This window comes from Pithys albifrons, chromosome 17 (assembly GCF_047495875.1).
Source record: "Pithys albifrons albifrons isolate INPA30051 chromosome 17, PitAlb_v1, whole genome shotgun sequence".
Lineage (NCBI taxonomy): Eukaryota > Metazoa > Chordata > Aves > Passeriformes > Thamnophilidae > Pithys > Pithys albifrons.
The window spans coordinates 6,727,575-6,754,968 of NC_092474.1; the positions used below are offsets into that span (position 1 = coordinate 6,727,575).

The window sequence follows — 27,394 nt, forward strand, 5'->3', positions numbered from 1 at the left end:
AGCCTCTTTACTTGAACACATTAGTTCAAACATTTGTGTTGGATTTTTTTAGGTGTTTATCACATGTTCATTCTCACAAGCAAAGGATGTTTCTGCATTTTGTGTCTCCCACTTGCCAAAACACAGGAAGGTGAGAAAAGCCACAAACCACTTGGGATTTCACTGGAGCAGGGAGAGCTGTGCTAGAAAGGATTTTCCATGCCATTTCTAGTGGGAATAAATTACTGATTTGGGATTTTCTTTCTAATCTTAATTTATTTTAAAGGGAAACTGATACACAACTAACTCTATGATAAAATTATTTTAGTATTTTCCTAATTTTTATCTCTGAGTTACTGCTTTAGAGAGAGGATTTAATACTATTGAACAGGATTTTAAGCCATAATCTTAGATGTACTCAAGAATATTGGGAATCATTTACATTTTTAATGCTGGGTAAGTTATTAGTTAATTCTCTGTAACTCACTGCTGTGATCAGTAGAAATGGACACTGTCAAAGATCCTGGTAAAGTGTTTTTCAGCATAGTCAGGTTAGGGCTAAACTTTCCTATATAATGTTTAGTGGCTTTTCTTTTGAAAAGTTTCTTTAACACTGCTTTTATTTTTTCTTTATTATTTAGCAATAGAGAAGATGGACATGACTACAGCAAAGGAAGTAAGAAATACCTGCAACCTGGTAATGTGTTACAAGTGCAGAGTTTGGAGCAGAACTTTGCACTTCTCATTGTCTGTTTACCAGTTTATAATTCCAGCTCATAGTTGTGACTGACACTTTTTCAGCACATGGAGCAATAAGCAGTTCAAGGTTTTATCTCCTGATGGTATAAACAGCTTTTTTTCTCTCCAATTTTCCTGCATTCCCTTTGTTTTCCACCCAAGCTGCAAGGCCAGATAAGGTCAGCTTTCATTTGCACAGAGGAGCATCACAGCCTGGGCTGTCAGGACTTTGTGATCAGCAGCTCAGCGACCAAAATCCACCTGATCATCGGGGTGAGCACTGAGGGTGTGTTTGTGCCAACTGTTCTGTCATCAGTGAAGGTGTTTTTTGATCTGCAACACAATTTATCTTCAGCTGGTAAAAAAGGAGATGATCAGACCTTGTTGCCTTTCATTTCCCTCACTGCACATTTAAAGGTTCTCAGTTGTGCAGCCTGTCTGCAGTTTTTTCCTGACAGGAAAATAACTTGTCATTTCAGCAATTGCTTCGTTCTGATGGATGGGGGTTAAATATTTTCACCCTGGATGAAAATCTCTCAGTAAATCACAGATTCCTGGGCTGCACCACCCACAGGCTCATCCTTGAGCTCACAGACAAACCCAAAGTTGTCAACAACCTTCCAATCAGGTTCACAGCCAACAAAGTCTTGCTGAAATAACAATTAAGGTCCAATTCAACAAAGCCCTTAAGCATGAATTTAATAAAGGAACTAATAAAAAATTCAAATATAGACATTTTTAAATGTTATTTTGAACTAGACACAAGTTTTCTGAGATTATTTTTTGAAGATTCTTGAATTCAATGTGATTTTTCTCAGTGGGTCCAGTGTGATTTCATTCAGCTTTTGTGTTCTATGAGAGTGGAAAGTGGATGTTTTTAAATACTGTTTTTAGAAGGGCAAAAAACTGTAATAAATTCACAAAATTACAGAATATGCTGAGTTGGAAGGGACCCAAAAGGATCATCCAGTCCAAGCCTTATCTTGGAAGGAGAAAGGGAAAAGGTTAAATTAAATATATATTAATGTATTTTTCTGAGCATCAATGTAGGAATGAAGTTTGAGTTGTTTTTGCAGCTTTCCAAGTTACAGATCAGCTGTCAGTGGTCCAATAGGTGCTGTATAACCCCCTTTGCTTTGCCTTTGCTCCAGGGGAAAGGGGACTCTGTGCTCTCCAAGTGGGAGGTGGAAACATCCACTGCCCTGGTGTCTGTTCAGAGTTTGGCTGATTCAAGTCTGATTAAAGGTAAAGAGGGTTTTTCATTCTATACACAAGTGTAGAATTCACATTTAACTGCAGAAAACACCAATTTGCAGTTATTGTTTTTAGTAGATGCACATTCACCAAACAGAACCCTCCTTGTAAAGGCACAGCCCAAACCTGCCTCAAAATTGCAGTTTGTGCCTTACAAATGGAAATCACAATTCTCTTTAGGCCAAACTTTGCATGTTCAGGGGAGTTCCATGAGGTTAAACATCTGCAGGTTTCCTGTGCTTGGTCCTATCTTTGAACATGTTTTTGCTTCAAATACATTTCCCCAGCAAAATAATAAATTTATATGTGTATTGACACTTTTTAGGTGCTGCAAAGCTTCAGGTGCTTGACAATCTGCTGTTTGTTTTAGATGCAGAGGTATGTGCAGTGATTTCCTTTAGTCTTTGTTTTGCAAAGTTCTTGAACAGCTTCTAAACAGATTTTTAAGGTAATGGCTTTAAAATAGTTTATATAAAATAAAGATGATTATAATTACAAAGCATCTTGATCTTCCTGTGGGTTTTTAAAATTCTATTATTAATTATTTAAGTGATGGAATATGTTCATATTTTGCTCAAAAAAGACAAAAGTGTCTTCTATGAAGAAAATATGAAATCATATCTGATTTTTTTTTTAATCTAGAACATCTTAAGCATGTGGGATGTTTATTCTCTTACTCTAATTTGGGATTGGCCCTCAATACATGTTGAAGAATTTCTTCTAACTACAGAATCAGATTCTTCTCAAGTCATGTGGTAAGTGAAGTATTGCAGCACCAGTTCTGGAAAGAGGAACGTTGTCTGGAGTTACAGGAATTGTGCCATAAGAATCAGATCTGTTTGAAAAGCTTAAAAATGTCAGAAGTTAAAGATATGACCTGCACATGCTAAACCACTTATTTTAGGGGCACTGCAGGGTTTTTAGATGTACTTGTTTCCTTCCATGGAACACTAAATTTCCTAAAACTCAGAAGCAAAGTTTTAACTTAAAATTCCTACAGCACTTTTTGCTTTATTTTATCTCTCTCTCCTTCTGTAGGGAAGGCCTTGCCAACCTTAAACTGATTGTCATGACAACACCAGATAACAAACAGGTATAATCTCTTTATGTATCTCTTTATAATCTTTTTATCTGTCTTTCATTCTGTTCTTCAACTGTTATGCAATTGCTTCCAGGAAGATAAAAAAGGAGGAGGAAGAGAATGGGTAAATATTTGGAGCACACAGAATTCTCAGGAGCTGAAAGTCCATGGATGGATGGATGGATGGATGGATGGATGGATGGATGGATGGATGGATGGATGGATGGATAGATGGATGGATGGATAGATGGATGGATGGATAGATGGATGGATGGATGGATAGATGGATGGATGGATGGATGGATGGATGGATAGATGGATGGATGGATGGATAGATGGATGGATGGATGGATAGATGGATGGATGGATGGATAGATAGATGGACGGATGGATAGATAGATGGACGGATGGATAGATAGATAGATGGACGGATGGATAGATAGATAGATGGACGGATGGACGGATGGACGGATAGACGGATGGACGGATAGACGGATGGACGGACGGACGGATAGACGGACGGACGGATAGACGGACGGACGGACGGACGGACGGACGGACGGACGGATGGACGGATGGACGGACGGACGGATGGACGGACGGATGGACGGACGGACGGACGGACGGACGGACAGATAGATAGATAGATAGATAGATAGATAGATAGATAGATAGATAGATAGAAAGAAAGTGAGGACTCTTGGGATGTGTCCTGGTGGTGACCAGGGCAAGCTGTGCCACTGTTTGGGATTTTTTATGGGTTATTTGTTGTTTTGTTGTTGTTGTTTTAAAATGGTGGGTAGATAAGGAAGAGCAGCAGAGTTTTCTGTTGTCCTACACACTGGGGATTGGCAGGGGCAGGTTAAGCAGGACATGGGTCACAGCTGAAGTGGGAAGAGCAGATTTTTCCATCCTTGCAGGGACACAAACACGCTGCTCAGTCCAAACTCGAGCCTTGCCTTACTCACACACCAAAGTCAGGCTGGGCTTTTACAATTCTAAACTCTCTTACCTTCCTTCCCCCAAGTCTTGAACAACATCCTGTTGTCTTCCTTGAGAGAATTCCATTGCTCTCAACAGACAGAAACAACTCAAAGGAAACAGTGTGAAAATTCCCACACTAAAACAATATTCTTGGCATCCCCAGCTGCAGAGTTATCTTGAAGGAAAACTACTAAGGAAAGAAAAACACCTCCTCTTCAGATCTTCCTCTTTCAGCCCCTTCCTCCTCACCTGCCCCTGCACAGATCCCTTCAGAGCAGCCCCTGCTGCTCTCAGCACCTTCCTCCAGGTGCACTCACTGACACAGAATGTCAGCATGAACATTTTACAGTCCTTTACATCAAATTAAATCTGTCTAATTACACATGATAGGCCTGGGAGGCAGAGAGGGAGAGGCAATATCTAAAGCTTCATTAAACTTCCTCAAACTGCAGATCTGCCTTCCATAAAAACTTATAAAAATAGTGTCTTCCCTCTAATTCCATAAGAATTCAGCAGTGATTCAGCAAACCTCTCTCTGTCACCAGGGTAAGGGGAAAAAAAATTCTGACTTATTAGTTTTTCTCCTTTTTTTTTTTTAAGATGAGAAGTCTCATGGTTTTTGCCCTGCCCAACATGCAAAAACTGTATTCTCTGGAAGTATCTGCTGTTTCATCCCTGGTTCAAAGTGGGATCTGCACAGTAGGTTTAGATGATTTTCTTTTTGTTCTTTGAGGAAATATAGTTCTAATTTGTATAAATATTGAAGAAGGTACCATTGAAGAAGGTACCTTGTTAGATTAGAATCAAGGTGTGCTAGAAACTGAGCATGAACTATACAAAGGAGAATGAAGAGATGTCCCCAAGGGGTGGGGGGAATTACAGTGTCATACAGCAAAACTGAACAGTTTAAATTTAAGCCCAGCAATATTTAACTGTGCTGTCAGTTGTTCTTGCTGCTGTTACAGCTAAAAACTGTGAAATTTTGAGCTCTCTTAGCATAGAAAAATGCTCTGGGTTTATCTGGAGTTTATTTCAGTTCAGATGAGAGAACTTCTGTTACTGTTTGAACAGCTTCCTTAAAAAGACATTTAAAAAACCCAAGGAACTGAGAGAGAGGCAGGACTTTGTGTCCAGAACAAGACACACTCAGGCATTAGGGTTGTGCTTTGCCATGGCTGATTTCTTTGCCACCTGATGATTTCTGTGATTCCATGTTACAGGATACCATTTACTTCTTGGAAGGAATTCATGAAAAGCATCAGATGTAAGATAACAAATCATTATTGTGTGGAAATGGCAGGTTAATTCCATGCTGGGCTGTTTCATGGTTAATTAACTCACATAACTCCCTCTCATCCTCAGCCCCTCTGAAGACCCAGTTTCCATAGTTGTGATGAGAAGTTTAACTGAAGCCTTGCCAGAAAACAGGTACTGTTTTGTGGGAAACACTATTTTAGGACCTTTTTTTGCCTTCTGTGGTTTGGCACTTCTACTGGAGTGGTTTTACTTTCCTTTTTCTGCCCCAGACTGAGTCGGCTGTTGCACAAACACAAATTCACCGAGGCAGAGAACTTTGCTATTCAGTTTGGGCTGGATGTCCAGGTAGGTTGTTCAGTGATAAAAACATTTAGCATTAATTAGTACAACTGAACCTATGAGTAAGGTTCTTACCCTACACTCCAACAGAAAATATTAAAACTATTACAAATACAGTGTAAAATTACTTTATGAAACAACCCTTACTTGAAAGCTAATTCAGAATCAGATGACTCTGAGGTGAAATATGTTTTTATTGACAATAATTAATAAGCCCTGCAAGGAGAAGTGGTGCAAAAGTCCATCTGATCAAAATAACTGCTGGGTCAGGACAGGGCACATTTGTCCCTCTTGGCTGCAGGAAATAGTGTTGCTAAAAGAGACAAAAGTGTAGATTTTTCAGTTGAGAATGCTGTTAAAACTTAATTAAATCAAAATGAAAACTGTTTTTAAACAGCTTGTGTACCAGGTGAAAGCAAACATCATTTTAGAGAAATTGGCTTCAGCTCCTGTTGGGAGTTCTGCTCAGGAAGCCTGTCTGGATCTGGTGAAAGAAGCCAAAGAAAATCTGCAAAAAATTCAGGTTTGTTTTTTTCCCTACCCTCTTTCTCTGCTACAGCAATTCAGATTGTAAAGGCTCTTGGAATTAATGCCATTGTTTCCTTATGCAAACAGGACAGCCAGTTTGTTGTGAATTGCTGCCTAAATACCTCGTGGCCACTGTATGAAACCACCCAGGAGATGCTGAGCTACGCCAGGGCCAGAGTAAGGGGCTGTGTTTGCTTCAGTTCCTGATAATCTTTGATTCCTCTCCCACACTTCTGTACCCCCTGAGAGCAGACACAGCCAGGAAAAAGGAAATGCATTAAATATTCTCTGTTACCAAACATGAAGGAGCAGCAAGACTTGTTCAGGCCTCGTTCTTGCTGTAGCCCAAGGGCAAAAAATTGCTTACAGTTTTATTTTTGCATCAGAAAGCAGGTTCTAGGTTTGAGTAGCAGCCTTTTTTAAGTACCTTTAAAATATTCATTTTCCAGCTAAAGCTCAAAATAGGTCACCTTTTTTGTTTTCATTGTTTTGGCTTTCCTGCCTTACCAGCCAGAATCAGAGAGATGCACATGATCTGTCTGAGCCCCCAGACAGGCAGAAATCCAATCAGATCAGGTGGGATCAGCTGAGATCCCAATGGCAAATAAAAACCTCAGTGTGCAGAAGTCTCTGTTGCATTGGTGGTACTGTCTGGCCTGTTCTGAGTTTTCAATCAAACCATTTCATGTATTTGTTTCAGATCTCGAAGAAAGATGACAGAACCGCTGCTGCTCCACCTGAGGGGCCTCCAGTGTCCATAGCTCAGGTGAGGACAAACTTCCTGGGCCTGCAGAATCATAGAAACTATTATAATGTGGAGTTTTTAAAACTGTACTGCTGTTGAAAATGAAAAAGTCTCAGCAAGATTATATTTTATGGTCTGAAAGAGAACCACAGTAATGACAGGCTCAGAAATAAGCCCTTCCTTCAGTTATACAAAGAATCAACTTCAGATGCTCCATAAATAGAAGGCAGAACCTTCTATAAAGTGCTTTTAGGTATTTAATCTTGTTCTTGTTTAGTCCTGTTTTAAACTGGACAAGCCTCATCTGCCTTCAGAGAAAATCAGTTCAAAGTGTTACACAATTGATTAATGCTTTGTTAAAGACACTTACATATATAATAAACTGAAATTCTTGAAAAGTCTTTCTGTTCCTCCATTCTCCCTCTTTGGGGTGGTTGTACTAACCCTGTAACATCCCTTTTGGGGAACCAGGAATTGACCTTAAATCCCTTGTGTGCACTCAGGTACTGAGAGCCCAGGCAAGGCTTACCACGTTCTATGGAGCTTTTGGACCAGAGAAATTCAGGTTGGTTTGTTAAGATTTAAAGCTAATTTAATCCTACTGGTTAAATATGTGCCACTGAACTGAAGTTTATTTTGCTTTTTGAATTTGAGCTCATTAAACTTTAAACCCTTCCTTTTCTGCCTGAAGTTTCCCATCCTGTGCTGTGGAGAAGGGAGAATGAGGAGAGTTTGAGTCATCCTGTGTGTTGAAAACATAAATTATTGTTGCACATGCACTGGAATAGATGTTTTTCTTCAATGTATATATGAGGGAGGTGATTTTATACAAACACACATCTCTTACAGCACATGGTACTCAGCAGAAAAGGTTTGAAGTTCTCCTCCAGCTCCTCTAACACTGACACATAACAAAGCTGCCTTTCCCCCTCTCATTTCCAGTGGTATTGCTTGGACAGAGTTCCTGAATAACAAAGACATGTTCGGGAGCATCATCTCCCAGCTGGAGGAAGGACATTTCTCTTGTGCACAGTACCTGTGGCTCAGGCACCAGGTGAGTGGCTCACACAGCTCTGATGTTGATGGTATTTCTGAGGTCAGAATAGATTTCTGTGTCTTAAAGGTGACGGTTCTTTGATTTATTTTGTGGTGCTTGTAATCTCCCATTTCCTTTCTTGCAAGTCCAGCTCTCAGGATTTTTAAGTAGACATTTGCTGCCTACCTTAAAATCTTTTAAAAATATTCACATTACTCTGAATAACATGTTCAAAACACTGGCTGGGGGCTGCTGTTGTCATTTTTAATGCAGGACTTTCACATCCATGTCTGTTTTCTTAAAAAGAACTATAGAACAAGCTCTAAAGAAACAGGACACTAATTTGCAAAAAAATTTCTTCAATTAAGTCTTTTTTTAAGAAGACCAAGCTCTAGTTTGTCTGCTCAGGGCTATTTTTTTTAGTTTGTCTGCTCAGGGCTATTTTTTTTTAATTCTTTTCAATGATTATTGAGATTTTTCTCTTTGTATTTGTATTTACTGCTTCTTCCTATTAGTGAAACAACTTTATAAAGTACCAGATAAACATTCACTCCATCTGCCTGTAATTGTTCTGTTTTAATATTTTAGGCAGATTTTGAAAACAGCTTTGATGAGGAAATGCTGAAGGACTTGCTTAGTGCCATCCCTTTCACTGTTCCTTTGAATGAACTGTGTTTGTGGCTCAAAAATATTGTGATCCCCTTCACAAAAAGGGTTGTGCCAAATGGACAGGTAAGACTGACAGTGCAAAATGGCATTTCCTCAGACCAAGGTACGTTTGGAGTCAAACCTACAGATTTATTTTGAATCTCAGGACCTTGATCCTCTGTCTTTTGAAGGGATTCCTCTCCCTACCATTTATATTTTCAATGATTTATTTTCAAACAAATTTCTAATGAGAACTTTTGCTTTGATAACCAACATCCCTCTACTTATCTCTGTGTTTTTCCCAGAAAACATTGGCCAAGTGGCTGGAACAGGGAGCTCGAAACCTGGAGCTGACGGACAAGGTGAGTGGGGCTCTGCATTCCTTGTGCCCACATGGGCAGAGCAGTTGGTGACACCCTCCTTTGGCATAGGCAAACTGGCCCCACAACGGACTCCAGATGGCAGAGATCTTCTTTACAAGCACAAGTCAAGGGGAAGGGGCACTGACAACTCTGGGCCAGGTGGCTCCTTTGGTAAGAAAAACAGAAAATATAAGAATCAGCCACTGAGAGACTCCAGAACAGATGGTCTGTGCTAGAGCTGGAATGGGTGATAATCAGCTCACTATTGTTTTAGATGGACTTAATTCCGTGAAAGAAAGGAACTAAATTCCAATTTTCTAGTATTTAAAGATTAACAAAATGTTTATGGCAGCCTTTGAATAGTGTTCTAACATTTCCCTCCTAAACACTGTCGCAGAGATGTGCTGACTGTGAAGAGATACAGAGGTTAAAGAAGCTGGTGAATGATTTACAAGAATTGATAAACCTATACAGGAAATACAACTGCAGGCTGGCACTCTCTGACTTTGAAAAGGTAATTCTGCAGGCACTTCAAACAGTGGGTTGCTCTGAGAAGGAGAAAAATCTTGCAGCATTGCAATTTAAAATCAGCAAAGGAGGGATCCTGATGGGCTGGGTGGTTAAACTGGTGTTCAGCAGCTGCCAAGGCTGGAAATGTTTGCTACAAGTTTTCTCTGAACTCTGGGCATAAATGTAGCGTGACAAGATACTGTGAGAAGCTGTGGCTTAAACTCAATGGTCTGCTGTTCATTACAGATCAAGCAGCAAACAACAACAGGGAAATCAGAAGTACAACTGAACAAGAAGGGGCTTGGTTAAAGAGTTTTTTTGAGCCAAAGAGGGATGTCTGCTCTTGAAATCACTCAGTGGATTTCAGTGGCCTCTGCATGTTGAATTATTTAGAGAGTACTGTAAAGGGTCATCTCATGTGGGGTGTTCTAATATGACATTTTTCTGCCTCCTGCCCAGGAAAATGCAACTACCATCGTGTTCCACATGTTTGATAAAATTCTGGCCCCAGAGCTGGTCCCATCAATTCTGGAGAAGTTCATCCAACCCTACCTGTGTGAACACAACCTTCAGAAGGATGAGCTTCTGCTGCAGTACATCAAGGTACCCCCATCTGCTTCCTTTTGGAGGAAGCTGTTCCAACAGCAGCAACCAGAAAACAAACCTGATGAGCATTTTTGTTTGGGCTTCAATGTTAGGACCAGCTTTCAGATTAGCTTATTCCTGTCAGTGATCTTAATGATAGTTACTATGTCAGTTTTGAGGCATTGAGAGATCCAGGAAAAGTTGGCCAGATCTGTCCCAGGCATTTTTGTTCATGAGATACTCCTGATATTCCTGATAATCCCTTTGTGACTGTGCAGGATTTGCTGGAGCCCTGTCGGACGCGGCCCATCTCAGTGTTTGAAACAGCGTGGGAGGCAAAGGCCATTGCTGTCATTGGCTGCATCTCTGACACAGATGTGAGTACATTTGAGGGAAGAGGCATCAAGGGACTCCACAGAACACCAGTTCAGACTGAAACAGCAATTTTACATTTTTACTTGAGTGCTGTGAGGAGAAACTGGTATGGTGTCTTTTTATCCTATCTTAGTCATCTCCCATGTGATATTCTTTGAGAATTAAACTAGTTCTGATGTCACCACATGGAGAACTCACCAACTTTAATAAGTATGAAACCCAAGCTCCGCGTGTTGGAAATTACCACAAGCATTTTCTAATCCAATGTGACACCCCATATTATGACACTGAGTGTCCTTTATGCAGGGAAATAAAAACCTTGCCTAAGGGAGTCAGTCCCATGTGAGCAATACTTGAAGAGGCTGCTTTGATTTGAAAAGGAAGCTGTTTCTGTTCCTTTTGTAGCTGAAATTTGATGCAGTTCTCCAGCTCATGGGCAGTGCCACAGTGCCATGGAGTGCAGCAGTGGAGCAGCTGGTGAAACAGCATCTGGAGATGGATCATGGCAAGTAAGGAACATCCACAGGCTGCACTTGGCTGGGAAATACTGTGCCTCTGGTGCAGTATGAGGGTTAAATCACAGAGCAAAGAAATTAATGGGAGTCTAATTTGTCCACAGAGTGAAGTTACTGCAGGACAGCTACAGGCTGATGGAGATGAAGAAGATTTTGAGGGCCTATGGGATAAGGGATACAAATCTTTTAAGGGACAACGAGATGATAATGGTAAGTAATACAGATCAGGACTGGTTTCTCCTAAGGTCACAGTGAACACTACTTGGGTTTTTTTTTAGAGTTTGTTATTTTCTCACCATCTCCCCTTCATTGGGAGAAAACATGAGTGTTTCTGGAAAAGTTCCCTGGCATCCTGAGGAGTCAGATGAGTATCCAGAGTTCCCAGGTTAATTCTCTCCCCAGTTACACTTCAGTCAGGTTTTCTCCAGGTGGAAGTTTTCAGCTTCCCAGTAACTTGCTTGGCAGGAGGTGTGCAATTCCAGTGGTGCAGCAGTGGGGACAAATGAATCCCTTTGTTACCCTATACATCAAGAACTGAAGTCCATATCTGTTTTCCTCTTACAGATGCTTGTGAGGTACATCCTCAAACAAGACAGCCCTACTGCTCTGGAGGATGCCCTGAAAATTGTGGAAGCATATGCACTGCCCTCTGGGGAGGTGTATTTCCTGAGGGTCATAGACCTGCTGGACAGAGAAAGGGTATGGAAATGCTTCTTATCAGTTGGAATTTGCAGACACTGAGCCTGTTCACAACACAGGGCAAGTTGTGTTCCTCAAATCTTATAAGCAGCTTACATATATATTTTTAATTAAAATTCCACTAATTCTACACCTTGCTGCTTATATTAGCACTAAAAAGGAGTCCTTTGTCAGAGTTTTATCCTTCATTTGTGGCAGAAAAAGATGAAAGTTATGACTTACCATACACAAGTTTGGAATTGAAGTCTGTATATATTTTCACATACTGTTTTTTTATTACCCAACTGGCCATTGTGCAGCCATTGTATCAGAGCACACAGAGCTGAGCTTTTCCAAAAGCAAATGACCCCTTCTTTTGGTTATATCTGCTTTAATTTTGTTTGGTTTTCTGCCTTCAGGGGGAGGAATCCCTGACTTTGTTAAAGTCTCTGAGTCTTGCTGAAGTGGAGGAAGTTGCAGAGAGATTGACCATATGGGGAAAACTGGTGCTAAAGAACAAACCAGAGGACTCTGAAGAGGTACCAAGTCTTTCCATGTTGTAAAGTGTGTGCACAAGTTATTCTAAATGCTGTTCCTACTCAGATGCTTAAAAAAAGTAGGGATGCAAATGGAAAACCTGTGTCTTCCAGCAAAAAAGGGAGATGAACTGGTGCTGCTTTGAGCAAGACTTGGGGGCCTCTTGAAGCCTCTTCCAGCTTGACCTTGTGTACCATATAAATTTTTATTATTTTTAAAGTTATCTCCACACAGTAACATGGCTGTGTGAATCCAATTAATGTATAAATCCTGCTGCTGTCATAGGCTATTATTACACCTCCAGTCCTGTATTTTCCAGTTCTTTCTTTGGTTCCTTGGAAAACACCTATTTAAAGCCTCCCAGGTGACAGGACACATGTCTGGCAGCCACAGAAGGGGATTTGTGTCACCAGTTGGTTTGGGGGATTATTTTGGGCAAGGGAAGGAAAAAGAAAAGGAGAAGGAAGAGTGGGTATTTCCCAACTCCTGTGGGAGCTACCAGGCTGTGTGGAGTAAATATATATTACACCTAGAAAGTATTCACTGTTTCCATGGAGGGTTAATATTTACAATAACTCTGTTCCTTTGCTCTTTACCTGGTTGTATCTCAGACTTGCTAATTATTGCTGTAGATGTTTGGAGAGCATTACAAAGTGTTTTTGCAGAGCTGCAGCCTGGGGGTCACTGTCTGCTGCCTGAAACCTTTCAACCAAAGAAAAGAAACCAAACCCAGTAACCTCTCCCTTTCTTGCAGCAAAAAACACAAATGTTTACCACCAAGACTCTCGTGGAAGTCCTTAAATTCCTGCTCAGCACCCAAAAAGGTACATTTAACACCCTACACGTTGGTTGGAAATGCTGTCAGGGAGTAACTGGTTTTCTCCTCCCACAGACAATCCTGTGAAGCAACATGAATGTGAGGAAAACCTGAAGATGTTTGAAACACTTGCCACCCTGCAGGTAAGGAACTGAGAGTTCCAAACCACTTGGGATTGGCTGTAGTTATTCCACATTTTCCTCAGCACGTGGATTATATTAAATATTAGTTGTATTCACTCCTTACCTGCAAAGGTTGTTTTTATTATTGACTTCAAGGGCATTCCAAGACCAATCTAACAGTTTAAATAGTGCCTGGAAAAGTTCCCAATTAGAACTCAGTTGTCTGTTTAAACCAAAAATGTAGATACTTCTCCCAGAGTCTTAATTGCTAACACTTCCAAGATTTCATACTCTATAATATTTTATTAAGATCTTAGTATGGTGGGTAAACTATTATTTAATATGGCCTTTGAGCATGGGGGATGCTTCAGGGTGTTTTATTTTGCTCCCCTACTGCCTGGAAAAATTCTCTAATTTCTTACATAAACCAGTAGTTGGTAGAAACCAGTCAGGCCAACTTGGTACTGAAATATTTCTCTAAAGAATCAAGTAATAAAAACACTTCAACAAAACAGGGGACCCCAATATTTTAAAAGGCAGTTCCATGAATACAAATAGGTATTATTTGTTGTTGTTGCAGGAATATTTTGACATCTTTCTCTCAACTGAAGAATTCAGCAACACTTCCCTGATGTCTGAGCTCCTTGAGCATCACATCAGTGCCTTCGAAACTGCCAAATCTGCAGAGTCTGGAGAAGGGCAAGCCCTGAGCTGTGAGTCAGAGGATGGCAAAGCCAAGAGCCCTCCTACAGAATCCAGGCTGTACAGGCTGGCCTTGCTCCTGCAGCTGCCAGAGCAGGAACTCGGACAGAAACTGGCCTTGAGAGCACTGGAGGCTGGAAAAGTTGAAATTGCTGTCAAAATATGCAGGTAAAACTGCAGAGGTTTTCCAGATCTTTTAAGGGCTTTTCTGAACTATTTCTGGTACATGCAGAGCAAAGGAAAGGGTGTTTTGTTTTAGTTCTTTTTTCTAAAAATGATTGTTTTAGCAACAGGCTTATTGATTGTGTGCAATATTGAGGGGGGAGTTAAGTCTCTGCCTCTGAAAGTTGCCCCTGTTTTTTGCCATAACATGATTATTCAGTAAAAGGATTTCCTACACTTTTATAGTGAGAGATAAGAAAGGCCAAATATTAAATACCCACCATGAGAGCTGTTGGCTCACACAGAAGGAAACCATCACACACTGAGTGTGCACATCATGGCCTGGTTCTCAGCTGGTCTCTGCCTCAGGCTCGAGTTGGCACATAATTTAAACTTACTACCAATTCCCCCCCTAAAGAGATTGAATGAAGATATTAAGTATATTCTTATTCTTATTATTAGCATGTTTTATGTGCTTCTAAGGCACCTCCAGTGTACTTTTCACTTCAGCCACAGCAGTGACTGATACAGGGGGAAAAACTGAAAGGGAATTAAATAATTAGAACACAATGTGGCTTCAAGTAAAAGCCCTGAGAACTATTAAATTTACGTTGGATATCAGAAAAAAATTCTTTCCAGACAGGGAGTGCTCAGGCATTGGAATGGGTGCCCAGAGAGGGAGTGGATTTCCCATGCCTGGAGGTTTTTAAACTGAGATTGGCCGTGGCACTGAGTGCCATGATCTGGTAAAGGGACTGGAGTTGGACCAAGGGTTGGACTTGATGATCTTGGAGGTCTTTTCCAACCCAATCAATTCTTTGATTCTATGATTCTACTGGGTTTTAACATCCTTTTCCTTTTTGCTAGGGAGTCCTATGAAAACCACTGTGATGAAGCCACAGGGAAGCTGCTGTTCTCAGTGTGCCAGAGGCTGTGCCACATGCTGGGAGCTGATGTTGCCATGACCATCTCCCCTGACATGAACCTCCCATCTGTGATCCATGAGCTGGCCTGCCAGGCAGCCACAGTCTGTGGGGCAGGTGATTATTGCTGTTACAGTCTGTGTTCATGTGGGGAGTGCAACTGCCCAGACAGCACTTAACAAACCTGAAAACAGGCCCTGAGATCAGCTCAGTTGGTTAAAACTTGGTTGTAATAACGCCAAGGCCATGGGTTCAATCCCCTGTGTGGGCCATTGAGTTAAGAGTTGGACTTGATGATCCTTGTGGGTTCCTTCCAACTCAGAACAGTCTGTGTGTGATTCTGTATGTGACTTTCTGCATAAGTACCTGTAAGAACAGGTGCTGCAAGATTGTTTCCCTTAATTAATGGAAATGTGACCCTTCCATTGATGGTGATGAACTTCATATTCCCACAGATTTGCTGCTGGATTGCCTGGAGCTCTGCCAGTACACCCTGATTGCCCAGGACACCTACAGGCAGTGCCAGATAGACAATGAGGGCTTCACAGCAAAGGTACTGGCTCTGCTGCCCAGGGCAGGGTTGTTCTCCCTCTCCTTTCTCCAGCAAGGTCTCATCAGAGAGCAAACACCACCAAAAAACCCCAACAAATAAAAACCTTCTTGGCTATGAGGGCACTTCAGCTTAAAGGATGACTTGAGTCCTCAAAGCAGAGCAGCTGTGGGACAAGTAGCACTCTCCACTTAATAAATCCTGCTGACAATGTTAGTGATTTTACTGCAGAACTGCTGCCAGGACTGCAGGAGAGCTGACCTCCAAGTGTGGCAGGGAGGGCTGGATTTTTAAATCCATTGCCAAGAGTTTTGTAAAACTGAGATGATCAAGTCCTTGAATAGCATCTTTGAGTTTTGTTTATGTCAAGTAGTGCTTTGGACTACTTGAAATGAATGGGCTCTTCCAGCTGGAGTGGAGAAGAGCAAAGTGGCTGGGCAGTGTTTATGCACAGAATGTTATTTTCCTAAAAAATTAAGCATTTGAAAAATGTTTGCTTGTAATATTTGGCCAAGAATGCTTATGAAAGCCTCCATTAAATCAATTAAGAAATTGTACAGCTAAATAACTGCAACATGAAAGAGAAATGTGGCCACTCAAGGGAGGAAATATGTTTATTGCTACTGACCATTCAACAGGAGAGTAAAATCCCTTTGCAGACAGAAGGTTGTGTTTTGTTCCTGCATCCTAAAACTGGGACCTCTGGCAACACTCAGTTTGTTAGCAGAATTATTAACTCTTCTTTTTGTTGTACTTCTCCCAATGTTCCTATTCAGACAACATCTTTTGGAGGAGATAAAGATCCTTCTGAAGAGTGGACCTATGGTGACTTCTTCAATGAAGATGGGATAGTCCTGGATGCACAGACAACTATGCCAGTGACATATGAATTTATTTCTTCTGTTCTGCCTCTTTGTGGTAAACTTGCTTTCCTGAGCACTGTGTTTCTTCATGATTTTTATCTGGAAATATAAATAACTCAGTGTGTGTGTGTAAATTGTCACCCCAGAAGCCTCAGTTAGACAAACTCTCAGAATAAACATCCACTGGGGGGCACAGAGTGGAAAGATGACTTTGGGGTTTGTGCTGGTGCAGGAAAACCTCAAAGCCAAATGCCTGAGGTCTTGGGGAATGCTCAGGAGAAGTGTAACTTCAAACCTGTACTGTTCTTGGGACCTTCTCTAGATATTCTGTGGCCACTAATGAAAACAGGGTTTTATCAAGAGGAATTTCAGCTCATTCTAAAATTATTATCCTTCTATTCTATACTACTGTAGATACAGATAACTCCTAACATTTTCATTATTCTATTCTATTCTATTCTATTCTATTCTATTCTATTCCACTGTAGATACAGATAACTCTTAGAAATTTTCATTATTATAAACTCAATTCTACAGCATTGCAGGGGCTGAAAAAGATATTCCCTCCTGGAGAATCACTTCTGATGAGGCACAGCTAAAGTAGCACCAAATGGCTCCCAGAGTTCACTGCCCACTTTCTGTAGTGCCCCAGCAGGATTTTTAGGGTGCTGCCAGCCCTCAGGGCGTTGCTGGTGTGTGTTTTGTCTTTCAGAGGACAAGGTGTCCCCCCTGGAGCCCACGAGTCTGGCACACCGAGCGTTCGTTGAAGGTATCTCGGGGGGATTTGAGCTGGAAGGGACCTCGGGGATCTCTCAGTTCCAACCCCTGCCATGGGTAGGGATGTGGTGGCACTGAAAGGATAAACCAGACATAGAGAACATGAGGTTTAAATTCTCCCTTCATGATTAACTCATTTGAATAGGTGCCTAAATGTTCACCTAAAGCTGTGTTTTAGGGGGTTGGTTTGTTCAGCATGGAACTCACCAGTCTGGGGGGAATTCCTGCCATTCCACCCTGGGATTTTGAGTGGGTCAAAGCCTGTTCCTCAGCACAGTTCTGTGATTGGGATCATCAAAGCCTGTCCAAGAAGATGACCTCTGGTTAAATATGAGTGTATTAAATCAAAAACCCTGGAAGTTTCCAAGGGAACTGAGGCTGATCCTGTGCCATAAATTTAACAAAGAGAAGCCACTCAGATAGACATTCCAAGAGCAGTGTGGTTAATGCAAATACACTAATAGTTTTCTGGGTTTGTTTTTGCCAGGCCAGAACCTGCTGGTGCCTGTTGGGACCCCCCTGAGTGTAGCAGTGCAGACCCTCCTGGAGAGCAGCCAGTGTGAGCTGGCCCTGCGGCTCACGGTCTGTGCCTTCGGGTCCTGCCTCCAGCACGGCACCTCCAGCACCATGGACACAGCCCTGAGCCAAAGGGTAGGGCAAGGACCACCTGCATCGTACTCAGGCTCAGAGATACCCATCTATTAACCTGTTTAGAGCAGTTCTGTCGGGATTTGGGAGCTATGGGAGAGGCTCTCTCTTTTGTTACCACCACCTGATCGAGTGTTGAGCCACTTTTGAAAGGAGCTGGTGGTTTCTTCCCTATTTCTCTTTGCAAAGCGTGTTCAGCCCTGGTCTGGAATGAGCAGATGGATAATGGTTTATGGTCTTGCTTTATCATTGATGTTAGCATGGGAAATGTGAGCAGAATGCTTGAGAAACATTCCTCAACTCAAAAACACTTGGAAACAGAAACCCTTCTTCCATCGAGAGGAAATCTTTGTGAGACCCTAAACAAGTCTGAAAACACAATCACTATACAACTATCATTAGTGTAGTACCTATTCTGTAAATAAGGCAGTGGAAGGCTTAGAATGTGTTTTTAATTATGTGCTATTTTTCATGACAGCTCTACAGTGCCAAGACACTCGCTGAGACCAGAAGCTTCCTGGCTGAGATGGGGCAGAAATGCTCTGCAGTAATCAGGACCACCACCCTGACCCTGCTCCACAAGGTGGGAGCTCTGGGAAGGGGGAGAGGAGCCCCTTCCTCCTGCTCTGCCTGCCATGGAATCACTTTGGTTGGAAAAGACCCTTCAGATTAAGCCAAAGCTCCCAAGTCTCCACTAAACCCTGTCCCTGAGCTCCACAGCTTTGAACACCCCTGGAGATGGTGCCTCCAACCCCTCCCTGGGCTGTGGGTTGGAGCCTCCTGAGGCTCCCTAATCCTGCTCCTACTGCTCTGCTTGAAGGGTTGTGTGCAGTGGGAGCCTCACCTTTAGGGGACCATTTAGTCTTGAATTATTTTTGATCTGTAGCTACACTCTGTCTCACTTTAAATCCTGGGTTAATTTTAGATTTGTAGATTTTCTAGTTGGGGGCAGTTTCCAAAAGGCCATCTCTAAAAGCTGCAGTTTGCCACCTCCTAAGGTAGTTCAGACTAAGGGAACTCACTTTTACACTGTCTTCATTCAGGACATTTAGATTTTAAGTTCTAAAACCTGAAATGCATTTTTACTCCTTTTTCCCCCCCTCTCACTTAGAGGCCCAATACACCTCCAAATTACAGAGTACTTTTTCTGTGTTACATTTTCAAGAAAGAGACCCATTTAAATAAATCCCTGAAGTCTCCAGTTTTGTTCCCACCCCACAGGTGTTCAACTCTCGTGTCATAGACCAGCCCCTGGCCCTGGGGTACTGCACACTCCTGCCCAAGGAGGAGGTGTTCAAGAAACTGTGGGATGTCATCAACAACACCTGGCAAAACTACAGAAAAGTTCTGGTAAATTCCCAAGGCCTTGTATTTCTTCAGCAAACAGAGAATGTTGAGGAGTTTATTTCTTAAAAACACCAACATATGGGAGGGCAGGAGTTTGCCAAGACTGAAGTGGAACAAGTTCTTCTGTGCCACAAGTTGTGCACAACAGGCAGTTGCTGTCAATATTAGTGTGATTTTAAAGTCTATGCATTGGGTTTGACCTCATTCCAAAGCTTGGGATTGTTTATTTCAGGTCCCACCATAATTTATATCTACATTATATTGGGGATAAGTTGTTCCCTGACAGCAGCAGTGAAGTGTGGAATGAATAAATAGGTCTATTAAAATATAAAGGAGAATGGGAAGTAAAGCATAAAGAAATGGGAAGAGAGAGTGACAAAAATTTTGAGAAAATATGTCTTAAAAGTACCTTTTGTATGAGTTTCTACAACATTGAGAAAATATTTTGGAGAAAGTTAATTTTGAAGTAGCTTTGAATTACCAGCCCAGGAGGGGGGATAGTCCTGGTACCATCTGTGAGCTTTGTTTTCATTTTACACAGTTGTGTGATCATTTATGAACGGTTTTAAAGTTCCCCTTAGGATTTAGACCTCAGGATTCCAAATTTTAATGTTATTTCTTGTGTTCTCTTCCCTCCTCACTCCCAGGCAGTAGCTATGGTTGGAGCACAACTTGCTGACCAATATGATGAAGCAGAAGAAAAGAGAAAATTCCAAGAACTGGCTGTTGATGCAGAATGGGGTATTCAGCTTGGCAAATTTGGTGTGAGTTTTAATTAATTTACTTATTCTATGGGTTTATTAACCAATCAGCAAATAATGTCAGTATAGCCTGAGATTTATGGTGGGGTTGTGACAGATTTCTCACTCAAACGTAAGCACAGCTGGGATTTTGTTTTTAATTCTTGCTTCTGCTTGTCTGCTTAAATAAAGCTCAGAAACTGAAATGCAATAACTGAGGGGCCTTGAGAGAACTTTGAGGTTCTCGGTTATTATTTGGCACAGGGGACAGTCAGCACATGCAGTGCCTTTTGCTGCTCTAAAAGAGGCTGGATTGAAAACAAGGAAAACATAAAAGGAATCAGTCTCAATATTGTCTAAAAGACCTTTTTGAGAAGACAAATTGTTTCTCTATGTACAGATTTCTTTTGAGACTGTATTTAGACAACCACCACTGAGGAAGAAGGAACTAATAAGAATGCTGGTACAAAACCCAGAGGTAGACACAGGTCTCATCCTGAACTACTGCAGGTACTGACTCTATTCAATTATTGTATTTAATTGTTGCTGTAATAATAACCCTGACCACAGACATATACTTTGGTTTAAATAAATCCTAATTAATATAATATGCAAACTGTTCTTTTTTAAAAAACCTTATTCAGAACACACACTGGCCTTGGATTGATGTGTTCTTCCCAAGGAAATGCAAAGGCCACAGAGAACATATTCTGTTTTTCCTTAGCACTTTCCAGCTGGACAGTGATGCTGCCCTGCAGCTTTGCATTGAGACCCTCCTGCTGCAGAACAGCCCCCCAAACCAGGGCCAGGAGAGGGCAGAGCTCAGGGAGCAGCAGCCCCACTCCAGCCTGCTGGCCAGGGCTCTGCACATCACCCCTCTGCTCCGCAGCACCACAGCCCTGGTCACGAGCCTCACTGGGATACTGTACAAGGTAAGGAAAACCAGATCCAAAGGATGAGGTTTAACAAGGCCAAGTGCAGGTCCTGCACTTTGGCCACACCAACCCTCTGCAGCACTCCAGACTGGGCACAGAGTGGCTGGAGAGCAGCCAGGGGGAAAGGGACCTGGGGTTTGGATTGACAGGAGGCTGAACATGAGCCAGGTGTGCCCAGGTGGCCAAGAAGGCCAGTGGGATCCTGGCCTGGATCAAAACTAGCGTGGCCAGCAGGCCCAGGGCAGTGACCCTTCCCCTGGACTCTGCCTTGGGGAGGCCACACCTGGAGTGTTGTGTTCAGTTCTGGGCCCCTCAGTTCAGGGAAGATCTTGAGGAGCTGGAGCGGGTCCAGAGAAGAGCAACGAGGCTGGAGAAGGGACTGAAGTGCTGTGGGGAGAGGCTGAGGGAGCTGGGGGTGTTTAGCCTGGAGGAGGCTCAGGGTAGACCTTATCACTTGTAACTACCTGAAGGGAAGTTGTACCCAGATGGGGATTGGTCTGATCTCTCAGGGAACCAGCAGTAGGACAAGAAGGCAGGGGCTTAAGCTCTGCCAGGGGAGGTTTAGGTTGGATATCAAGAAGAAATTCTTTGCAGAGAGAGTGCTCAGGCATTGGAATGGGCTGCCCAGAGAGGGGGTGGATTCCCCATCCCTAGAGGTTTTTAACCTGAGCTTGGCCGTGGCACTGAGTGCCATGATTGGGTAAAGGGACTGGAGTTGGACCAAGGGTTGGACTTGATGACCTCAGAGGTCTCTTCCAACCTAACTGATTCTATGACAAACCAAAAATGCAACACACAAACCCCACTAAGAATCCCTGCAATCTGCCCCTGCTCTCAAGGCTCCATGGCACTTGAATGGCAGATCATTAACTCCTCAGAAATTTCAACAGGTTGTTCACCACGTTTTTCCCCAAGTTGTCCCAAAGCATGTAAATGTTAAGTTTAAGCTTTCTGCTCCTCTAGGAAAAAATTACAGCAACATCTCTGATTTTCATTAAAGGCAGGTAGAGTCTCATCCCCTCTTGCCTTAAAAATAACCAGAAAATAATCAAACAAAAAGTAATTTTGAAATATCACAATACACTAGAAAAGTTCCACATTAAAAATAGATGACGGATAAAAAAATGATATGTTGGGGGTTGATTGTGTATTTTGATGTTTAGGTTTTGGGTCTTTTTTCCTCATCACTTCTTGTTTGGTCTTTTTGAAAAATCCTGCCACTCTTTTTAGGAATTAGGGCTATGAACTGGAAGTCTTTTGTTTTAGAGATTCATGTCATGATGTTTCTTTTGACATAGCACTGAAGAAACAGTACTGATGTTACAATAGTTGGCATTAAAACTGTGAAAAGTCTCACCTGTGTGCCTTTATAAGACAAGTCATGTAAGATCTTATAAAAGAAACCATTGTTTTGAACAGCTGGACCCTTATGACTATGAAACCATTGAGATTGTGCTGAGAGTGATCCAGGATGCTGATGAGAAGAACACCAGCCTGCAGCTGAGCCAGGTATGTCCAGCAGGGTCCCTGCTGCTCTGCCAGAGGCTTCTCTGTTCTGTTTGTTTATTAGCTGATGAAATCCAATTAATTATTCGATGTAGCAGCTCCCCCTCAGACAACAGCATTCAGTGAAGCCATCCCAGCAGTGGCTCAGAGCAGGGACAACAGAACCCCCAGATATTCACCACCTCTGCCCAAAAAATTGCCTCTGGGACTCAGCACTTTGTTTCCTTTTATTTTCTCCTTTCTTTTTTCCCCTCCAGGCTTTGAGCCTCCTCAAACACCTGAAGTCTTACCAAAGGATTTCCCCCCCTGTGGATGTGGAACACCAGTATGTGCTGGAGCAGGTGAACCCTCTGTCTCCAGCTGCTCACTCCAGGCTGCCCTTCCACCTGATTTTCTTCAGGACCTCACAGTGTTTCTGGAACATCATATGTAGGTTCAGTATTTTCTATGCCTAGATATTCAGAAATATAAATTTCCCTTTCTCTGCTGTCTGGGAAGTTTAAATTTCTACAGTATTTATTGTATATTAACTGTAATTCTTTATCAATGCAGTTTTCATCCCAAGTACTTCTGACAGCACTTGTGCTCCCAGTGGAGCCAAGAAAATGTACACAGTGCAGAATTTGTCCTCACATCCTTTCTTAGGACCTCTCAAAGGACCCCACATATCTCATTCCCAGCCCAGTGTGGATAATGAGCATATTCCTTCTCTCCCCAATGAACTGAAAGTGCTTCGTTTCACAGAGAGAGCTGTGAGTGGACTGTGACACTTTCACAGGCAACTGTTTCTCCTTCCAGCCCCAGAGCTCAGTGAGGAATCCTTCCCAACCCTCCTGCTGGTTGCCAAACTGATGAAGGTAAAGGAGCACCTTGAAAGAATTTATGTAAAAATTATTCCCACACAGCCCCCTCCAAAAAAGGAGCTTTCATCTTCCTTTTGCATGATTTTGGCCTCACTGTAGGAGTTCTCACAACTCTTGATCCCTCCCATGTTCTCCAGGTGTCCCTGGACATCTTTCACATGTCTGCAGCTCGATATGTCTTTGAGAAGAAGCTGAAAGCAAAAATCCTTGAAATGAGGACCAGTGGCTGTCCCTCTGTTGTGAACAAGGAAACCATTAAAACTGTGCAGACCATCCAGTCCTACCTGCTGTCCATCCTCAACCCAGAGTGGGCTGTGGCCATGGCTCTCAAGATTGCCCAGGAATTCCCAGCAGGTGAGGTACAAATGGGAGGAGACCAGAGATCTGTTCACTGTTCTGCAAAACCACCCAGGAAACCCTGAGATTAAAAAGTAATTTGTCTCCTACATCCAATTTCTATATCACAGCACCACTAATAAATCCTTTTCTCCCTTTTTATACAGTCCCAGAATGGTTTGGGTTGGGAGGAACCTTAAAAAGCATCTCCTTGCACCCCCTGTGATGGGCAGGGACACCTCCCACTAGGCCAGAATAATCCAAGCCCCATCCAACCTGGCCTTGTTGTCTTGCTTGAAGTCTCTGCATGTTCAAACCATCTTCAGACAAGTTCTCCACCAAAAGCCAATATTTCAGCCCACTTTAAGCTGGCTTCTCTCTTACCTAAACCCAAGTAAATAATATCTCGTTGCTCTTCAGGCACAAGAGCTTCCCTAATATTTTAAATAGCTTCTCATTTTTAATTCTTTGAAATAAAATAGATATAATGCACACTGTAAGAAGAAATAATGAAAACTTTATTTATTTGCTTCTTTTTTTCTCTCTGAAAAGGTTCTGACCATATCCAGGCACTGAAATTCTGCCTCTATCTGGCTGAGAAGTGGCTGCAGAACAGCACAGCAGAGGTGATGGGCTTGTAGGGCTTCTTAGGGTCAAGGAATTGTGGTGTATTGCGATTTTGGGTGGTTTGGATAGTGGTGTGTGAATTGTCACAGAACCAGCCCTGGGATGGGGAAGCACCTTTGGGGAAGGGACCCCAGAGGAGCCCATGACATCCTCCTGTTCAGCACCTGCAGCTGCTGGAGGCTGGACAAGAGAACAGCACCAATGACTCTTCCTTCAGTCTTCTCCCTGTTGTGTGCATTTTTCTTGCTGCAAGAGAATGAGCTGGAGTCTGTTCCAGCTGTTGGATCAATACCATGAGGAACTTCCTGTGAGTTCCAAGATTCTTTAGCTCTTTGTGTTGTTCCATATGAAGAAGGGCTGCTTTGATTTGCTCTCAGGCTCATTCTCACATGGTTGGTGGAGAAAGGTGAGTAACAACCTCAGCCCTGAGTGCAAATGCCAGACTTCCTGGGGAGTTGTTGAGGCACAAAGAACATCAAATAGTTCCCTGTGTCAAAATTAATTGTGTCAAAATTCAACTCCAATTGTGTCAAAATTCAACTGCAATTTGAGGCTGAGATTTCAATATTACTCTTTTTGCTTCTCCATTTAACCCCAAAATCTCTTAATTTTACATACTGGCAAATATTTTATTTGGCTTTTTCACAACTTGCCTTTGACATTTTTCCCCAGGTACCTTTCCTTGCAGGACAGGATGTCTGCAGAATAAAATACCTGTTATTACACAGGGGTGGGGACACATGTGGAGAACAGATCTTGCTGTTTAAATCCATTAAAAGCTCTGATTATTTTTCTTGTGCTGTTGAGTGGAAGAGGCTGTTTGTGTAAACCTGTGGTGTTTTGCTGCAGGATGAGTCCCACGGCAAAGCCCAGGTGCTGCAGAAGAAGCTCCATGTGCAGTACAAACGAGCAGCCACAGAAAATGTGCTGCTGAGGCACGGCCTGAACTCTGGGGAGCAGCTCAAGGCTGTGGGCAAACCTGCCCACCTCATCATCTCCCTCTATGAGCACCCCAGCATAGCCCAGAGGGCCCAGAACCCGGCAGGGAGGGGCTACCCAGGTGAGCAGCCACAGCCCAGGGCCACAGCAGCAAAGGGAAGCTCCAAAAGAGGCTTTACAGGGGCATTTTTGGGAATCCTCTGTCCCCAGACATCCACAAGGCAGCCGAGGAGATAGCGGAGATCAACGACCTGGACATGAACAAAATCCGGGATAAACTGCTGGAAAAGTGGCTGTGCCCCAGCACTCCACCCTCAGAGGTGAGTCACACAGCAGGTTCACAGGCCACTCACAGGAAATATCTGGGTTCTTTTCACTTGTCCCAAAACCTAAGGTTGTTTTGCACAATTTGCCTTCAGCAGTCGTGGGTTTATCTGAGATTTCAGTCCCTCTGTGACAGTGCTCTGCTGTCTCCAGGGAGAAAGACCTGAAATGCTTTTCCTTCTCTCTGCACGGACATGAAAGTCTCACTTTTAACAGGACTAAAGTCTTGTTTTAATGGTGCTACAAAGAGGTTGTGCATTCAGCCTCGAGGAGAAAAGCAGTGGGGAATGTCTCAGCCTCCTCCAACACTGAGGGGAGTTCTGAGCAGGGAGATTGAAGCTGTTTATCCCAACACAACCTGATTTTCATGTATTTTCACAGAAAACTCAAGAAATCTTCGGAGAAGATGAAGAACTCCAAAGGTGAGAGTGTTGTTTGACACATGATATGGGGAATTATTTTTAACTCACAGGTTAAAAATGGCTTTTTCAAGAAGCCCAGCAGTGTGTGTGATTCAGAACTCACTGCTCTTGTTTTTACTTTCTGGCAACATCAGGTATGAGTCAACAAGTATTTATGTCATGGAATGCCATTCCCAATAACTTCCACCAATAACTTCCACAGAGGAGCTGTTTGGAGGTTCTCCCCTCCTTCTCTACATCCTTGGGATATTTTCTCCTTGATCTCCTTGTGACAGTGAAATATTTACATTTAAATGAGTATTGATGTGTTGGATTTGAGTGGTTGTCCTGAAACCAGCCCTGTTTTTGCAGAGTTATTTACCTGCTCCAGTCTTGCCCAATGGATTACAGCTCCAGGTTGCTTTTTGCAATTGCAACATCTACCACATCTGTAAGTTGCTGAGTTCTTATTTCAGCTTCATACTCAGGAAATTTTTACATCTTATTAAAATCAAATGCTCTCTGCTTAACTGCACAGGCTTCACCCAAAGGCCTTTGTGTCTGCCATTTCAATAGTTTATAGATCTGTATCTGTTCCTCCTCCTGCACCAGCCTTTGGGGTAAAACTGTGGTTTTCCATGAGTTTTGCTCTGGACTGTCAAGGGCAGCCCTTAAGTCTGGGGGCTATCTGAGAACATCCTCATTAAACACTTCTGGATGTGCTTTCAGCTGATTTAAGACATCAACTCATTTGGGTGCAGTTAAAGCAGAGTGGCAAAATTCTCTAAACCTCCAGATTCTCACACTAACCACTTGTTTGTGGTACTGGATATCACAGAGAGTCCAGTATTTCCTTGTCACTGTTGGTTTTTCCCCTCAGCCCATTGGTGTCACTCAGCTGACCTTTGCTCACAGGAGCAGAGCCCTGAAGTGCCTGCTGCACGTGGCAGATGCCAGCACTGTGGAATCGCTCTTCAAGAAGCCCATTGAGACAGTAAAGTAAGAGGAATTTGCCTTAAAATGTTCCTTTAGAGTAATATTTTGTTGGTCTTTAGCAAAAAGACTCTGTGCATGGATGAAATTTGAGTTGTGACAGGTTTGTCTTTAGAGCTGATCCAACCCATCCACCATTCAGGGCAGAGGTTTCCCTAAGCAATTTTTTACTTCATTAAGATCATTCTAAGCATAAATACATATTTTTTATTAAAGCAACAGAAGGACATTTTTCAGTATCAACCTCAGCTTGAGTATGTGAATTAAAATGTAACAATCCCTGTAAATCTCATTAACTCCTGGTCTGGTATTTTTTCCAGGTATTTTCTGAAGTGCTGCACTTACCTGGCAGAGTTTGAAATCTTGAATATTCCATACACTTATGACTCATTCCATAAGAGCCCCAAGGAAGGGATGATTAAAGGGCTCTGGAAGAACCACAGCCATGAACCCACAGTAAGATTTGAGAATCCTTTGTGAATTTTGGTTTGTTACTCCTGGGGTGGATTCACACCTTCCTGCAGAGCACATGCTTTGCTGAACAGATGTTGTTTCCATGCACCCTGGAAATGACAGATAAAAGCTTTACAGTCAGAAAATAAATTACAATCAGAAAATAAAATGCTATCACAGACAGGTGGGGGTTTTGGGGTTTCCTTAATTTTTCT

General features: G+C 42.5%; 1 protein-coding gene across 1 annotated transcript in view; it reads left to right on the forward strand.

Annotated features, from left to right (window-relative positions):
• Positions 1 to 27,394, forward strand: part of KNTC1 (kinetochore associated 1) — a 35,915-nt gene that overhangs the window by 2,395 nt on the left and 6,126 nt on the right. Inside the window, exons 6-55 of the mRNA XM_071572012.1 lie at positions 53 to 130; positions 621 to 655; positions 880 to 990; positions 1,869 to 1,962; positions 2,297 to 2,349; positions 2,614 to 2,726; positions 3,010 to 3,064; positions 4,637 to 4,735; positions 5,257 to 5,300; positions 5,399 to 5,464; positions 5,563 to 5,638; positions 6,030 to 6,155; positions 6,248 to 6,337; positions 6,861 to 6,926; positions 7,409 to 7,470; positions 7,848 to 7,959; positions 8,530 to 8,673; positions 8,895 to 8,951; positions 9,021 to 9,122; positions 9,349 to 9,465; positions 9,921 to 10,064; positions 10,325 to 10,423; positions 10,827 to 10,930; positions 11,041 to 11,146; positions 11,501 to 11,635; positions 12,034 to 12,153; positions 12,906 to 12,975; positions 13,044 to 13,111; positions 13,671 to 13,960; positions 14,822 to 14,994; positions 15,333 to 15,430; positions 16,204 to 16,345; positions 17,003 to 17,059; positions 17,555 to 17,718; positions 18,194 to 18,298; positions 18,937 to 19,065; positions 19,710 to 19,826; positions 20,203 to 20,312; positions 20,527 to 20,734; positions 22,157 to 22,246; positions 22,501 to 22,672; positions 23,042 to 23,100; positions 23,244 to 23,460; positions 23,995 to 24,068; positions 24,919 to 25,129; positions 25,219 to 25,328; positions 25,714 to 25,754; positions 26,106 to 26,184; positions 26,614 to 26,732; positions 27,047 to 27,182. Coding sequence (XP_071428113.1) covers positions 53 to 130; positions 621 to 655; positions 880 to 990; positions 1,869 to 1,962; positions 2,297 to 2,349; positions 2,614 to 2,726; positions 3,010 to 3,064; positions 4,637 to 4,735; positions 5,257 to 5,300; positions 5,399 to 5,464; positions 5,563 to 5,638; positions 6,030 to 6,155; positions 6,248 to 6,337; positions 6,861 to 6,926; positions 7,409 to 7,470; positions 7,848 to 7,959; positions 8,530 to 8,673; positions 8,895 to 8,951; positions 9,021 to 9,122; positions 9,349 to 9,465; positions 9,921 to 10,064; positions 10,325 to 10,423; positions 10,827 to 10,930; positions 11,041 to 11,146; positions 11,501 to 11,635; positions 12,034 to 12,153; positions 12,906 to 12,975; positions 13,044 to 13,111; positions 13,671 to 13,960; positions 14,822 to 14,994; positions 15,333 to 15,430; positions 16,204 to 16,345; positions 17,003 to 17,059; positions 17,555 to 17,718; positions 18,194 to 18,298; positions 18,937 to 19,065; positions 19,710 to 19,826; positions 20,203 to 20,312; positions 20,527 to 20,734; positions 22,157 to 22,246; positions 22,501 to 22,672; positions 23,042 to 23,100; positions 23,244 to 23,460; positions 23,995 to 24,068; positions 24,919 to 25,129; positions 25,219 to 25,328; positions 25,714 to 25,754; positions 26,106 to 26,184; positions 26,614 to 26,732; positions 27,047 to 27,182 — 5,447 coding nt within the window. The remainder of the gene's footprint in view (positions 1 to 52; positions 131 to 620; positions 656 to 879; positions 991 to 1,868; positions 1,963 to 2,296; positions 2,350 to 2,613; positions 2,727 to 3,009; positions 3,065 to 4,636; positions 4,736 to 5,256; positions 5,301 to 5,398; positions 5,465 to 5,562; positions 5,639 to 6,029; positions 6,156 to 6,247; positions 6,338 to 6,860; positions 6,927 to 7,408; positions 7,471 to 7,847; positions 7,960 to 8,529; positions 8,674 to 8,894; positions 8,952 to 9,020; positions 9,123 to 9,348; positions 9,466 to 9,920; positions 10,065 to 10,324; positions 10,424 to 10,826; positions 10,931 to 11,040; positions 11,147 to 11,500; positions 11,636 to 12,033; positions 12,154 to 12,905; positions 12,976 to 13,043; positions 13,112 to 13,670; positions 13,961 to 14,821; positions 14,995 to 15,332; positions 15,431 to 16,203; positions 16,346 to 17,002; positions 17,060 to 17,554; positions 17,719 to 18,193; positions 18,299 to 18,936; positions 19,066 to 19,709; positions 19,827 to 20,202; positions 20,313 to 20,526; positions 20,735 to 22,156; positions 22,247 to 22,500; positions 22,673 to 23,041; positions 23,101 to 23,243; positions 23,461 to 23,994; positions 24,069 to 24,918; positions 25,130 to 25,218; positions 25,329 to 25,713; positions 25,755 to 26,105; positions 26,185 to 26,613; positions 26,733 to 27,046; positions 27,183 to 27,394) is intronic.